General features: G+C 38.1%; 1 protein-coding gene across 2 annotated transcripts in view; it reads right to left on the reverse strand.

Annotated features, from left to right (window-relative positions):
* INTS7 (integrator complex subunit 7) overlaps positions 1–16,651 on the reverse strand; it is a 102,512-nt gene that overhangs the window by 27,071 nt on the left and 58,790 nt on the right. Inside the window, exons 10-13 of one of the 2 annotated variants that reach the window (XM_035010495.1) lie at positions 14,394–14,491; positions 11,492–11,731; positions 9,297–9,434; positions 8,006–8,212 (exon numbers count right to left, since the gene is read on the reverse strand). In XM_035010495.1, the coding sequence (XP_034866386.1) occupies positions 8,006–8,212; positions 9,297–9,434; positions 11,492–11,731; positions 14,394–14,491 (683 nt within the window). The remainder of the gene's footprint in view (positions 1–8,005; positions 8,213–9,296; positions 9,435–11,491; positions 11,732–14,393; positions 14,492–16,651) is intronic. The other variant, XM_035010496.1, reaches the window with a different exon arrangement.

The raw sequence follows: 16,651 nt of genomic DNA on the forward strand, positions 1-16,651 counted from the left end.
GACCTGAGCTGAAATCAAGAGTTGGATGCTTAACCAACTGAGCCACCCAGGTGCCCCAAAGTTAAATCTTTATTAGATATGCATATAATGCTACTTCACTGAACTTCTGACTTGTAGTACATATCCAATTTTCTAAATGGAGATACCTAAAGAAACCAACATGGCTAAAAAAAAATTTACCTGATGAGCTCAGTTAAAAAAAAGTGTGTGTGTGCACGCGCGCACACACACACACACACAATGGTAAAGAACATACAACCAAGAATAAACCTAAACCACAGACCTGAAGTCCCTGGTAACCATCATTCTACTTTTGTTTTCATAAATTTGACTTCTTCAGATATCTCATATAAGTGGAATCATATAGTATTTGTCTTCTTGCAACTGGCTGATTTTACTTAGTATAATCTCAGATTTTGAAAGAATAAGCCAAGCATAAAGCAATCGTGGACTAGACTGTTTTAAACCAGCCCTCCTACTAACAACAGCTGTGAAAACTGAATACAATATTAAGAACATATATTTGAAAGCACTAAAGAGCTTATCAAGGCAAAAGGATTTCGAAGCCAAAAATCATCGAGAAATGGGAAATGCAAGGAGGTAAGACTGACATTTGGTGACATTTTCTCCCTTGAGATGTTTGCTAACTTGAAAGCTGCTCCTGAGAGTCTGAGCAGAATTTTCAGCAGTCTCATTAAGACTAGGAGGGGGCTGAGGAAAACACTTTAGGCTTTTGGCTGTAACCTCAAAGGTTAGGAGAGCCCAAAAATATACTGGCCCTCCCAAGGACTGAAGCCTAGCTTTTAATCAGTTCAGTCCTTGGTTGGATTAAGGCAATCTTAGCCTAACTGCCTGCCAAAGGCAAAAAAAGATATATAAGGCTCTGGATGATGTAATCACTGTAATTTTTCATCTATATTTTCCAAAACCAAATAAAAAATAAAGCATACAAAAAAGACAAAATCCTCCAAAGCAAGAGGGGGAAAAAAGTCAAAGATACAAACCACAACAGATCCAGAAAACAGAACATCAGATGCAAATTTTTTTAAATAACTATGATTAATATGTTAAAAGAAATTAAATGACAAGACAGAGAATCCTGGCAGAGTACTGGAAAATATGAAATAACCAAATGGAAATTCTAGAACTGAAAAAAAAAACCCACAATAAATGAAATTAAGAACTTAATGAATGGGTTTGACAGCGGATTAGACACAATGTAAGTTATTGAAGTGGGGGGTGCCTGGGTGGCTAGTCGGTTAAGTGTCTGACTCTCGGTGTTGGCTCAGGTCATGATCTCAGGGTCGTGAGATTGAGCCCCACACTGGGCTCTGCGCTCAGTGTAGAGTTTGTTTGAGATTCTCTCTCTCCCTCTGCCCCAACCCCCTTTCTCTCTAAAATAAATAAACAAATCTTAAAAAAAAAAAAAGAATTACTGAAGTGGAAGATAGGTCAGAAGAAAACGTTTAGAGCTAAGAATAGAGAGATAAAAAGATGCGAAGAGGCAGAAGAGAATGTAAGAGCTAAAGAGACATGGTAAAGAGAGTTATCATCGTTCTATCTGGAGTTCCAAATGAGCGAGAAAGGGACAGAAGCAATAGCTAAAGAGACAATGACCAAATATTCCAAAACTGATCAAAGTCATCAAGCCATAGATTCAAGAAGCACCATGAGGGCACCTGGGTGGCTCAGCCATTAAGCGTCTGCCTTCAGCTCAGGTCATGATCCCAGGGTCCTCGGATCGAGCCCTGCATCGGGCTCCCTGCTCTGTGGGGAGCCTGCTTCTCCCTCTCTCACTCCCCCAACTTGTGTTCCCTCTCTCGCTGTCTCTCTCTGTCAGATAAATAAAATTTTTTTAAAAAATAAAGCATTCATAAAATATAAATTGGTTAAACAATTAAAAAAAAAAGAAGCACTATGAACCCCAAAAGGCATTCATAATGGTAAGAGTATAAGCTGGAAACCACCACAGGCAACTTTTGGCAGTATTTATTAAAGCTGAACCTAAGTTATCTCATGACACAGCACTACCATCCAGAAGAAATGCACACCTATACCAAAAGATGTGCATTAAGAGTGTTCACAAATTACTCTTTATTTTTTTTAAAGATTTTATCTATTTATTTGAGAGAGAGAGAGATAGCGAGAGAGGGAACACAAGCAGGGGGAGTAGGACAGGGAGAAGCAGGCTTCCTGCCGAGCAGGGAGCCCTATGCGGGACTTGATCCCAGGACCCTGGGATCATGACCTGAGCCGAAGGCAGACGCTTAACGACTGAGCCACCCAGGCTCCCCCACAAGTTACTCTTAATAGTCCCAACCTCAGATGTTCCCCAATGATAAAAATGGATAAACAGATTGCTTTAACAGTCATCAAAAGAATATCACAGAGCAATGAAAATGAACTACTGCAATATGCCAACAACGACAAAATGAATGACTCACACAAAGAGCTGAGCAAAACAAGCTAGAATCACAAGAATACTGCATGATTCCCCAACTAATGATAAAAAACAAGGCAAGACTAACCTATAGTTTTAGAAATCGAAATAGTGCTTACTTTTGGGGAAAAGGGTGAAGGGAGCATGAACTGGGGAAAATTTTTTTAAAAAACAGAAACCATAAAGGAAGAAAGACCAATAACTCAGACCACTAAGTCTTAGACTACTAAGAATGGCTGTTCATCAAAAGACAGAAAATGGGGGGGGGGGAAGCTACAAAATTAGATGATATTTGCAACTCATATAACCTACAAAAAATTAGTATCCAGAACATATAAGGAACTCTTATAAATCAGTAAGACAAACAACCTGCTAGGGAAATGAAAAAACTTCAACTGGCAGTCAACAGAAAAAAAACAAAACACAAATGGCCAAAAATGAAACAAATAATTAATTGTTTCAAGAAAATGAAAAAGCAACTACTGAATGGGAGAAAATATTTGCAAGTCCTATATCTGATAAGGAGTTAATATCCAAAAAATATAAAGAACTCTTATTAACTCAACAGCAAAACAAAACAAACAACAATCTGATTATAAAATTAGCAGATTTGACTAGATTATTCTTCCAAAGAAGATATAAAGACAGCCAACAGATATATGAAAAGATGCTCAACATCACTAATCATCTGGGAAATGCAGATCAAAACCACAAGATATCACTTCACACCTGTTAGAAAGGCCAACAGCGGGGAGCCTGCTTCTCCACTCTCCCACCCCCCCTGCTTGTGCTCTCTCTTTCTAAGAAAGAAAGAAAGAAATTACAAAAAAAAAAGACAAGAACAAGTAAGTGTTGTCAAGAATGTGGAGAAAAGGGAACTCTGGTGCACTCCCAGGTAGTATATTAGAGCAGTATCTCTTTATTATTTTTTTAAAAGATTTTATTTATTTGACAGAGAGACAGTGAGAGACACATTGTGCTGTATACCTGAAACCATTTCTCAAATTACTAATTCAATTAAACATTTTATTTATTAGATGTAATGTCAATCAGAATGTCTAGAACATGCCAAGTGAGGGGAAAAATGTAGAGCAACAGGAACTCATACACTGCTGGGAGGATTATAAATTTGTAAACCATAATAGAAAGCCTCCTGGTATTAGCTAGTCAACTGAAGGTGTACATAACCTTGTAGTGAGAGAGAGAATACAAGCAGGGGGAGTGGGAGAGGGAGAAGCAGGCTTCCCGCTGAGCAGGGAGCCCGATGCGGGGCTCGATCCCAGGACCCTGGGATCATGACCTGAGCGGAAGGCAGACGCTTAACGACGGAGCCACCCAGGTGCCCCTAGAGCAGTATCTCTTAGCAGAGGCAGGAATGTCCTGGGCATTTCAGGAGATTAAGCATCTTTACCCACTGACCGTTAAAGCCAGTAGTAGTCCCCCTTACCCTGTGACAAAGAGAGACATCCCCACACACTTCCAAATTGGAGCAAGGGACAGATATGTAGCTTTGATTGAGGTTTACTGCCCTAGAGAAGGGTTTCCATTCTCAGTATACTAGTTATAGTTTGAACTGAGTTATTTGTTGAAGGGAGTGGTCCTGTGCATTGCTGGATGTTTAGCAGCATCTCTGGCCTGTACCCACTAAATGCCAGTAACACCATGACAAATCATGATAACGAAAAATGTCTCTAGACATTGCCAAATGTCCTCTGGAAGGGCAAAATCATTCCCGATTGAGGATCGCTGTCCTAGAAAAAGCTTTACATATGTGTATCAAAAGATATGTACAAGAATGTTCATAGCAGTACTGTTTTTAACAGCAAAAAACTGGAAAAATTAAAATTTCCATCTACACTAGAATGGGCAAATAAATTGATGTATATTCATATGATGGAAGAATATACAGCAGTAAAACTGACCTACAGCTTCATGCAACAAGATGAATGAATCTTAAGAACATAATTTAAATAAAGCAAGTTGAAGAAAAATATGATTCTTTTTTATATAAAATTCAAAAACAACATAAAATAGTACCTTGCTTAGAGTTCAAAAATGCATGTTAAAATTATAAAGAAAGGCAAGAGAATGGTATACAGAAGATTCAGGATGGTGATTATCTTTGTGGGGTAGGAAATGGTATACAAACATGGAGGAATATGCATGAATTTTAGAGGCAATGGTAATGCCCCATTTCCTAAATATACTAGGTATATCTGGATATTTGTTGTTTTTTTTTTTTTTTAAAGATTTTATTTATTTATTTGACAGAGAGAGAGAGAGCACAGATAGAGTGGCAGGTGGAGGGAGAGGGAGAAGCAGGCTCTCCACTGAGCAGTGAGCCCGATGTGGGGCTCGATCCCAGGGCCCGGGGATCATGACCTGAGCTGAAGGCAGACGCTTAACCGACTGAGCCACTCAGGCGCCCCTGTTGTATTTTTTTAATATACCCTCTATACTATATATGGAGATATTCTACATATTTACTATTTTAAAATAAATAAAATGGGGCACCTGGGTGGCTCAGTCAGTTAATCTCAGGGTCCTGGGACTGAGCTCTGTGACAGATTCTGCGCTCAGTGGGGTCTGCTTGTCCCTTTCCGTCTCCCCCCCCCCCCCCGCCCCAGCTCAGGTACGCTCTCTCTCTCTAATAAATAAAATCCTTAAAAAAATAAATAAATAGGGCACCTGGGTGGCTCAGGTGGTTAAGCGACTGCCTTCAGCTCAGGTCATGATCCCAGGGTCCTGGGATCGAGTCCCACATCGGGCTCCCGGCTCAGTGGGGAGCCTGCTTCTCCCTTTGACCCTCTCCTCTCTCATGCTGTTTCTCTCTCGCTCGCTCTCCAATAAATAAATAAATAAAATCTTAAAAAAATTTTTTTTAAATAAATAAATAAATAAATAAATAAATAAATAAATAAATAAATAAATACAATTAACAATCCACCACTGTAAGCAGAATGCTAAGATTGTTCCTCTGCTTCACACCCCACGGTGTCCACATCTTCAGTAATCTGAGTGTGGATGAAATCTGTAACTTGTTTCTAACCAATGGAATACAGCAAAGGTGAGGAATGTTGGGGATATAATTTAGATCCTTAATGAAGTGACTGTGTATCAATCAAAAGGGAGATTTTTCTGGGTGGATCTCTCCTAATCAGGTGAGCCCATTAAAAGACAGTCTTGAAGGTGAGAGATTTTCCTGCAGGCCTTGAAGCTTCCACAAATTCGAAGGCTGTGAGGAAATGAGTTCTGCCAACATGAGTCCAGAAGAGGACCCTGTGCCTCCTTGGGCCTCAGACCAGACTGGCCCTGCCTGACACTGTGACCGCGACTATGACATCATGATCAGAGGAGCCAGCTGAGCCATGCCTGGACCTCTGGCTCATGGGCACATGGGTATTGTCTGGGCTGCCTGCATGGCCTGCATGGTCGGTTAAGTGGCGGATTCCTGATCACAGGGTTATGGGAAGGAGCCTCATGACAGGCTCTGTGCTCCGTACAGAGTCTGCTTGTCCCTCTCCCTCTGCTCCCCCAGCTGCTCCTGTGCTCGCTCGCTCACACGCACTCTCTCTCTCTTTTAAATAAAATCTTAAAAAAAGGGGGGGGGTGTTGTCTTAAGTCATTAAATTTGTGGTGATTTGTTACACAGCACAGAAAACTAAAATACTTTTTATAATTTTTATTCTTAAGTAGCAAGATAACTCAATCATTAATTAGTGTTGGGAAATTTAGATACCCGATGTTGCTATACGGTCCCCATAGCACAGAATTTGAACTTCTCCTGTTCGGTTTGGCTGAAGCAGGTAAAAAGCAGAATTCTCACAACTGTCCAATCTCATGTTGGGTCATTCATGTGGCAGGAGTAGAAGGTCAGTCCATGCTCGTATCTTCTCAGTTACAAAGACACAAAGCTACTGTCAATCCACACTTGCCAAATGAATGATTAAAATAAATCTTTAAAAGACCCTGATGGTATAGTACAATCAGAAATGTGGTAAGTTCCAAATGACTGTAAGAATCATACTGCCTTCCTCTCTACCCTACTCTCAAGTAGAGAATCATGTCCTGATCTTCTTTTAATCCTCAAAGCAGTATCTGGCACTAGTAAGTGCTTATAGTCTGCTGAATAAAAGAATTCCATTTCAAAAGGAGGTGACGTAAGGCCCAATAACCTGCCTTAGGTCATAATATGTTAACGGCAGAAAGGAGATCGAGACAAGAGGTTTCTGTCAACTGAGTACTTTCTTTCTATGTTAGAATCAGTCCTTAATTACTGCCAAGCCTCATTAAGTACACATACCACACAAATCATTAAAAGACTATTAAATATTCAACAGGATTTTCATAGTATTAATTTTATCTGCTTTGCTGCTGAGTTTGTTTCACAGTTCCAACCATTTACTGTACTGAATAATAAACAATTTTCTGCTCCACGTGAACTAGAAAATGAAATAATTCTACTGATTGCAACCAGTAATTGTACCTTTTGATTTTCTGAGGCATTTATTAGCCTGATACAGGCAACAACACTCTTTTATCAGAATAATCAAGAGAAAAGAATCACAGTAGTCAATGCTACCCTTTAAGATGGAGAGAAGCCATGCCTATATTCCTGTTTTAAAACAGCAGTTGATCGATCAATCCTAGCCAAAAAAAAATTATACTTCAAAAGATATGTACTGACAGTATTCTGAATATTGTCTCTTTTGTGACATCTGTTTATTCTTTATTCTACTTTAGAGCACTTCTTTTGGGATGGCCCACCATTAAAAATATTTTAGATTATGGGAATAATGTATATAAACAGGTACCAAAAGTTTTATGGTTTCCATCTAAATATATACAATTTTAAAAGCTGTGTGATCATACTTACAAATGTTTAATGTTGACTATATAAACTCTTTACCCTTAAGGGGAAAATAAATCTTTGCATTAATATAGAAAATGCTCATCTTGGGTACAGGTTCTTACTTTGGAATATAACTAATTTCAAGGAAACATAGAAATGTTAATGGTCTACCCTTCTTGCAACCCCTTTACTCTCCTGGCAGAGAAAACAAGAATAGTAGCTGGCTGACTCTTAATTTAGAATAGGAGGATATCACAGAGGGGTAAAAAGTGGGACACTAGCATCCTTGACAATTTCTTCTTTATCTACAAAGCAAGAAACTTTAGCTTCTTAGTGAGTAGCTGCCAGGCATGAAATGGGTTGTGGCGGGGTTTACATTTGATGGTTGGTTCTGACCCAATACCTCTTAGGAACAGGAGTCTGGAAAGGGAAGATCCTATCTCCTACTTATCCTTTCTGCATGGATTCAGTAATCCACCTCATATGTGGTACCTGGTACTTGATAAAAACAAAATGATAAACTTCCATCAATTTATGAATATGAAAAAGTGGGGAAAGGGTTAAGGATTTACTACCATGTCCTATTATTTAATATTGTTAAATGTATTTATCACCAGATTTTTCAAGGTAGTTCAAACAGAAAAACCCACAAAGAAAATTGAGACCATCCTCATACAAGTCATCATCACCAAAGGAGAGTCAAGAGGACTTACTGTTAAGGAAGCAATCCCTTTGTGGTAGAATTTTAAAGACTCAGCAATGCAAGAAAGTGCTGAACTATAGTTCTCCTCCTGCAACCCGGTGAGGCACTGTTCTGCATGTGAGAACTCCTTCAGACTATTTAGCCAGAAGTAGAAATGTTCTGAAGCAACCTGAGTCAGCAAACTCTGATAAAGCTCTCTGGCCATGTCATGGTTACCCTGAAAAAGCGGGGATGGGCACATGATGAGGTTCTCACACTTGAATTAGCTGAGAGGCAGCTGAAAGACAAACTCAAAACCCTTGGATAAGTTTTAACAACCATTCCTCACATTATATAATTCTTTAAGACTCGGTCTAAGTATTTCTTCAGAGAAAAGATGCTGAGCTGCTTTTACGTAACAAACACCTTTAGTTCTTTTCTAAAACAGTTCCAAAGAGAAAATAAATGGAGTTAACTATAACTCAAGTCTAGAATTTTAGTTCAAACTATAGAAAGTGTAAACACTGAGTGTATGTCATTCTGTATGAGCTATTTAGTGGGGCGGGGACGGGCAGGAGACTCCAGCAAGTTCCCTGAAGTGATTATCAGAAGCACTGCACTTGCCTCTGGAAATGACTGGGGGAGGGGAGCTGTTGTGGGGAATGTGAGTGCCACTGAATGCCTGGGGGCCAGGGATGCTCAATATCCTGCAGCACCTGGATGCTTGGGGGTGTTGGGTATAGCAAAGAATTGTCCTACCAATAGAGCTCCTCCTCTATTTGAGAAACGCGGTAAGATGAGAACATGCATTACAATACCTAGAATAATGCTTCTCAAATTTTGCTCTCTGGACTTGTATCCAAAAGATTTCTATACTATCCAAGCTCTATATTTCCTCTCCAACAAAATAAAAATTGGCAGGCTTTCCATATGACTGAGAAGGGAACAGCATACCAAAACTTGCCTCCCTCTCCATGTAAGAATGACAAGGTTGGGGAGAGAGAGGGAAGAAAGATGTGGGGTAATGATAATGGAGGACAGAAATGGTGGGTGGGAGGCGACTGTGGATATGAGAGTATAGGGAAAAATGAAGTGCCACTAATAACCTTCAGCCAGAAAGAGCTCATATTTTTCGAATTCCTGTGGAACTTGCCCCGTAACAACACACATACCATTCTGAAATGAGAAAAGTTAAAAACTTTCAATCCCATGACTAAAACGTACTTCCATATTTATTTTCAGTTTTGACTAGAAGTCAGAATCACACAATCTAAGCTTTGCTATTTTTGCCAACCTGGGTCCTAGAGAAGGATAATACATACCATTCTGGATGCCTGTCTGGCAATTCGGTACACAGTCCATCCATTGGAGACACTTTCAAGCTGCTGTTTAATTACTGCCTTTACTTCAGCAGATAGTGCTTTCTGACTGGCCACAAAAATCACAGTGGCCAAACTCACCTAACATTGAGCAAGAAGTAAGAGAAATAAGGAAAACATGTAATTTTATCCAATGTCACAGATGACTTTACCCAAAAGGGACAAAGCTAGAGCCCATCAAATTTGTTTTCCTTTGACATTTATTAATTTTCCACTTTGAAGTCATTAAGCAATTTATTCCATTGCTCAGAGCATTGTTTACAATAGCAAATAATTAGAAATAATGCCCATCAATACGGGTAGGTAAATTATGATATAATCACACAATAAAATATTATTTAGTAGAGAAATGGGTAAACTAGAGATACACTTATCTGTATAGATGATTCACACAAAATAGGCAAAGACAGACAACATGCAAATGATTTCATGTAGCAAGATAACATTTATATAAAGTTAAAGATATGCAAAATAATACTGCTTATTACTTAAGATATATTCTAAGGTAGTAAGTGTATAACATGCATGGGAATGATGAACATCAAATTCAGGATAGTGGTAACCTCTGGGAGAAGGAAGAAGATATGGTAAGGGAGGTACACAGGGAGGTACAATTCAACTAGACTGGGAATATTTTTCCCTTAAGCTAGATGATGGATGCAAATGTTTTCATATTATTCCTTATGTTTTTTGAATACTATGTTTCATAATTTAAAACTGCCTCATAACAGTACTAACAAAAATAGGATAAAGAACATTAGTTTCCGGAAATGCCGTTTCAATAAAAAATAAACTTCAATAAAATGACATTTCAATAAAAATAAACAAAAAAAAATCTGCTTATTAGTATTCTGAGGTTGATACATACAAAGGTCTGTATATATTGTGAAAACTGCATGATGTTATTCCCATGACCACTGCCACTTGGTCATCAGGGTAACCTTTCCTGATAGGAATGAGATGGGGGCACTCTTTTACACAACGCCCCCTGGAGGATAAAATGGAAAATGGGCTTGAGTAAGAAATCTCGTTTCCTTTTTCCACAAGCCCTAAATTGGGATGACCACAATAAGGCTTACACCGCATTTATGCTTGCTTGCTTGCTTATTTATTATTTATTTATTTATTTATTTATTTATTTAATTTATTTAATTTATTTATTTAGTTAGTTAGTTAGTTAGTTAGTTATAAAGATTCCATTTATTTATTTGAGAAGAGGGTTAGAGGGAGAAGCAGACCCCCCGCTGAGCAGGGAGCCCGATGCGGGACTTGATCCCGGGACTCCAGGATCATGACCTGAGCCGAAAGCAGTCGCTTAACCAACTGAGCCACCCAGGCGCCCGCATTTATGCTTATTTAGAATGAAGCCTACTCTTAGCCCTGGAGAACTTTCAACTAAACATTATTATATAGCTTCTGTGCCTTCTGTTTCTAAGCACACACCTTTCTCAACCCCAGGACTATACTGAAATCTAAACTGGATTCTAAACAGGTAAAGAGGTCCTGAATTGGAAAAAAGCAATTTGGGCTAATTTATGGTCACTGTTAATCATCAGGTCTTTAACTTACATTTTTGAAAGTTTATAACAGGGTTTTTAGTTCATTATTTGCTTTGTATAAGAAGGAAAACATTTTATTTTCACTTTGTAATAAAAATATCAGACTAAGGCTTTGCTACACTAAACTGATTTGACAGGGCTTAGGAAGAAGGCAGTTTTAGATCTGCACTAAACAGAGCTTTGTAAATCAAAAGTGGAAATAGTCAAAAGCTCATGGTTCCAATTCTATTCTGACTTCAGCATACTCTTGATCTTACATAATTACTTTAATCTTTTTTAAAAAAAGATTTATTTGTTTATTTGAGAGAGAGAGTGAGCAGGGGGAGGGGCAGAGGGAGAAGCAGAGAATCTCAGACTGGGCAATGAGCATGGCGCCTGACACAGGGCGTGATCTCATGACCCTGAGCTCATCACCTGAGCCAAAATCAAGAGTTGGATGCTTAACCGACTGCCCCACCCAGGTGCTCCAATTACTTTAATCTTTTTAAGTAAAGTCAAACAGTAACATTGACTTCCTAAAGTAATTCCCACTAGACCAGATCTATTCATCCCCAGTAGGTTCAAAAGGCGGCTCTTTACCAGAAGTTCTTGTTGTTTGTCTGTGGCTGATCGTCCGATCACCTTGTAGAGCTCCATGAGGTCCCCAAGCATGCCATCGCCCAGCACTGGCAGCTGCATGGCAATGGCCGCCAGGCAATGGCACATCAGGATCCGTGCAGCATCCTGAGCACTGTGCAGCTGGGTCAACAAGGTCTCAACCACTGACTGGCTAAGGTGAGGCCTGCCCTTGGCCAACTTCACCATACAATTTAGAGCAATCTGCACATTGAATAGAAAATGGACCAGTTATACTGTGAAGGTATTAACTGAAGCTTTAAAGAAAGAACTCAGTACAGTTATTAGGAAAAATCAAGGAATAGGAAAAATCAAGGAAAAGGTCTTTTTGTAGGCATAACATTTTCCTTCATAAGAAACACACCGTGTACTGAGTCTTATTAAGATCTACAAATGTGCCAGGTTTAAAATGAAAATAAGTCAGGACTGTATATTAACCACTCATTTCAATCTAAGACTATTAAAAAAAAAAAAAGACTTGAAGAGAAAAATCACAATGCTGAAGAGGCAAAATTCATGCCAAATGGGATCTCACCATACTGCACTTTCACTGCTTTTCAAAAATTGCTTCTAAAGTATGGTTTGTAAACTTACCTATTCCAGCATCACCCAGGATGCTCATAAAAATATAGATTCCCAGGCCCTACCTATTCCAAACTTAATGGATTAATTTTTTTTTTTAGTATTTGGGTTACTGATAGTTTGAATTTCAAAAAAGGTGTCCTAGGTGACTCTTAAGCACACAAAAGTGGGGAAGAAACTCCTAATTTTCTCTCTCACTTCTCACCTGAAATCCAAAAAACCAATTGGCTTTAGAACGTCTATGCAGGCCAGTTAATGGCATCAACTAATATCCCAGCCACCAGAACCAGAAACCAGAAGTCCTCTCACTTCTACATAGCCAACTGATTGCTACATCTCGTCATTTCCACTTTTGTCCAATCTTCAATATCTACCTGCTTTCCATTCTCTCTACCACAACATAAATCTCTCCCTAATCCCAGTCTCTTAAAAAGATGGGCCCATTAACCCATCCTTCACACTAGAGCCATGTAGCTTTCAGTATGAGTTAGGAAGACACAATGATGTCTTCAGAATCTGACAGATCCAGATTTGAAGATCAGCTTGCCCTTGATTAGCTAGGTACCTTTCAACAAGTTATTTTATCTTTCTGAATCTTAATTTCCTCATGAGTATTAAAGGGGGAAAATTTCACTGGATGGGTTTTTGTAAAGAAGGAAAGAAATGTATATACAAGTTGTCAACAAAGTTGGGCACATAATAGATACATTTAAATAACAATAATTACAAAGAAGGTCACAGCATGTCCATTACTTTAAAACTTTAGTATCTCCTCACTACCTATAGAAAAAAGAAAAAGTTCCTTGGCATGATATTTGATTATACTCCATGACAGAGCTGCAAACAATTTTTCCAATCTTATATATTATATCATCTAGCCACAGTGGGTTATTCACCATTCTTCCAACATAACAAGTGCATTTCTGTTTTCATGCCTTTAGTAGCAGTAGTCCCTTGGGTTCAAATGATCTTTCCTCAGTGTTGAAATTCTACGCCATCTTTCAAGGCTTAACTCACATGACATCTCCTTGTGCAAATCTTTGCTAACATCCTTAGCTGAAAGGCATCACTCCCAACTCTGTCCTCTCATTAGAATTGCACTTCTGTTTGTACTACACCAAGGAATTTAGTGCGTTCTGCTTGCTATTCTAGTCCCTTAGATAAATGTCAGTATTCTCTAGATGGGGAACTCCTCTAACACAGGGACCTTTGTGATCATCTATATATGTCCCACTGTGTTGAGTCCAGTGTTTTATTGATACCTACAATTGGTGGGAAAAGGATTTGGTTTGTTTTCTTTCTCTCTTTCTCTTTTTTAAACTTTTAAATAAATTTATTGTGGTTCCAAAGGGATTCCGGGGATGAATCACTTGCCAAACACATGTTGCCTACTTCCCTTCCCACCTCTTACCAGCTTTTATTTAATGGTATTAATATCTTTACTGTTCATCACTATGACATCAAACCTTTCCTTAACATGCTAAACTAAGTAATGACTTCCTTCAAATCACACCTTAGACAAGCTATCGTTCTTATAATCTCCATTGTCTACCTAGTAGCTTTCTACTTCTATTAATCCCACTTTTCTTAATTTTTACCATCACAAATTATATTTCATATTTCACTCCAGTAAGAGTAGTTTCATTTCACATTTTGAAAGTCTTAAATATCTCTAATATCTTAAATATAATAAAAATATAATAATAAACCTTAAATATCTCTTACCAGTGTCACCTCAGATTATAAACTTCCTAAAGTGCAGGAGCTCTGCCTATTTCCCTTTGCTTTATATTGTCTAGGACCTTCATATGTATTTACTACAACTTAATAAACACTGTCAACTGATGGCAAAATCTAGGACCTTCATATGTATTTACTACAACTTAATAAACACTCTCAACTGATGGCAAAATAAGCCAAAGCTCAGATTTTTACTTTGTCTATCCTTTGGAATAACAATGGTCAACATGATAGTTTTGAAAGTGAAGATCAAGGGCAAATGTTTGTTTGAACTGGAGTTGACAAACCACTGCCCTTTGGCCAACTCTGGCCTGGCTTTATAAATAAAGCTTTATTGCCACACCACCACGCTGCCTATCTGTTCCCTTTCACACAGTGCCGATGGCTGCTTCATCCTACCACTGCAGAACTGAGTAGTTGTGACAAAGAGTATATAGCCTACAAAACTTAAAATATTTACTATCTGGTCCTTTATAGAGAGATTGCCAATCCCTAGTTTAGGCAATAAAAACAGGCATTATATTAAGATAAGTGATATTTTCACCTTTAAAGTGGCTTGAGCACCTGGACTATCATCTTGACTACAAAGTACCAGAAGGGATTCCAGGCCAAAGACAGCATCCTGTTCCAGTGCTGAAAGGTCTAGAGGAAAAACACTAAGTTTTACAGTGGTCAAGTAGAGAAGATTAAATACACACACACACACACACACACTTAGAAGAAAAAACCATTAAGGAGTCGAAGATATAAGAAACACTGTTATGTGTAAAGTTAACCTTCCTGAAAAAGTACACATGCCATTACTTCTGAAATGTAAAGGCTATCTTTGGACTTCTATTTTTCCACTACTATACTGACAATTCTAAAAATATATACATTACATCAAACTAAAAGGCTTCTGCACAGCAAAGGAAACCATCAACAAGATGAAAATGGGAGAAAATATTTGTAAATATGTTTCTGGTAAGGGGTTAATACCCAAAATATATAAAGAACTCATATGACTTAATAGCAAAAAACAAACCATCCAATTAAAAACTGAGCAGAGGACCTGAAGAGAAATTTTTCTGAAGAAGATATCCAGATGGCCAATAGGTACATGAAAAGATGCTCAACACCACCAATCATCTGGGAAATGCAAATCAAAAACAACCATGAGATCTCATCTCATACCTGTTAGAATGGCTATTATCAAAAAGATAAGAAGTAACAAGCTGGCAAGGACGTGGAGAAAAGGGAACCCTGTGCACTGCTGGTGGGGATGCAAATTGATGCAGCTGCTACGGAAGACAGTGTGGAGGTTCCTCAGAAACCTAAAAATAGAACTACCATATGCTCCAGCAATTCCACTTCTGGGTATTTACCAAAGAAAATGAATATACTAACTCAAAAAGACATATGCACCCCCATGTTCATTACAGCATTATTTACAATAGCCAAGATATGGAAACAACCTGAGTCCACCAGTGGGTGAATGGATAAAGAATGGTACTGATACACAATGGATTATTATTCAGCCATAAAAAGAAGGAAAACCTGCCATTTGAGACAACATGGATCGATCTTAAAGGCATTATGTTAAGTGAAGTAAGTCAGATAGAAAAAGACAAATACCATATGATGTCACTTACATGTGGAATCTAAAACAAACAAGTGAAGAAAAACTGAGCTCATGGGTACAGAGAACAGATTGGTGATTGCCAGAGACAGATGGTGGACAGAATGAGAGAAGGGGGTTGAAAGGGGCAAGCTTCCAGTTATAAAATGAGTATAGCATGGCGAGTATAGTTAATAATACTGTATTTCATATTTGAAAGGTAAGAGAGTAGATCTTAAAAGTTTTCATCACAGAAAAATAATTTATAACTATGTATGATGACTGATGTTAACTAGACTGTGGTAATCATTTCACAATATATACAAATATCAAATCATTATGTCCTACACCTGAAACTAATATTTTTAAAAAAAGGTATGTATACCTATGTTCAATCAAGAACTACAGCCACAAAGGTATAAATAAAGCATAGCTGAAAACAGTGTCACCAGCTTAGCTGAGGAAACTACTAGGAACAGCAAACCATGTACTACCTTCCTAACCAGGCATAAATCTTCCTAACCAGACATAAATCTTCCTCACTAGATATAAATTTTTAATCTTCCTAACTAGGCATAAATTATGCTTGTCCATTTTCACCTACAATGTAACTTTCTAATGAAAATTGAAACCCTTTTAGGAAGTAATGAAAACCCCACATAACCTTATTAATATTTTAAGTCAGACCACAAAGAACAAACCCCTTAAGGTGTCTCATGTAATAGCAGTACTATAGCATCTTTCTACTACCTTAGGGCTCGAATTTCTCTAGAAGTTCTAGAGAATTCTGAATACATTGTTAACCATATTAAGGTTAATATATATGAAGTTTGAGAACATACAGTTTTCTGTTACATGGTAGAAAATACTCATTACTATATCAAAAATAAAACAGGACTAATTATTCAAATAAGAATCAGCATTTAAAGAAGAATTTTAAAGGAATGTCACCTGAGTTAGTGTAGGGCTTGACAGTGTTAAGTCTAGCAAAGGTCAGGGTGCTAGGAAAAAATAGGTACTAGGAATGAGCAGTGCTGACGTCTAGTGTGGTAAGATCCCCACTTAACGATCCTTAATGAAGAGCAAAATAAACACCGAAACAGAAGAAACATCCAAAGTACATTTCTGTTTTTGAACACCAGCTTTAACTTATGCAAGCCTTTAGGTCAAAAATATTAGGAATACAATAAAATATAAGCATTGTT

This window comes from Mirounga leonina, unplaced genomic scaffold, assembly GCF_011800145.1.
Source record: "Mirounga leonina isolate KUSES-001 unplaced genomic scaffold, KU_Mleo_1.0 Mir_154, whole genome shotgun sequence".
Taxonomy (NCBI): Eukaryota; Metazoa; Chordata; class Mammalia; order Carnivora; family Phocidae; genus Mirounga; species Mirounga leonina.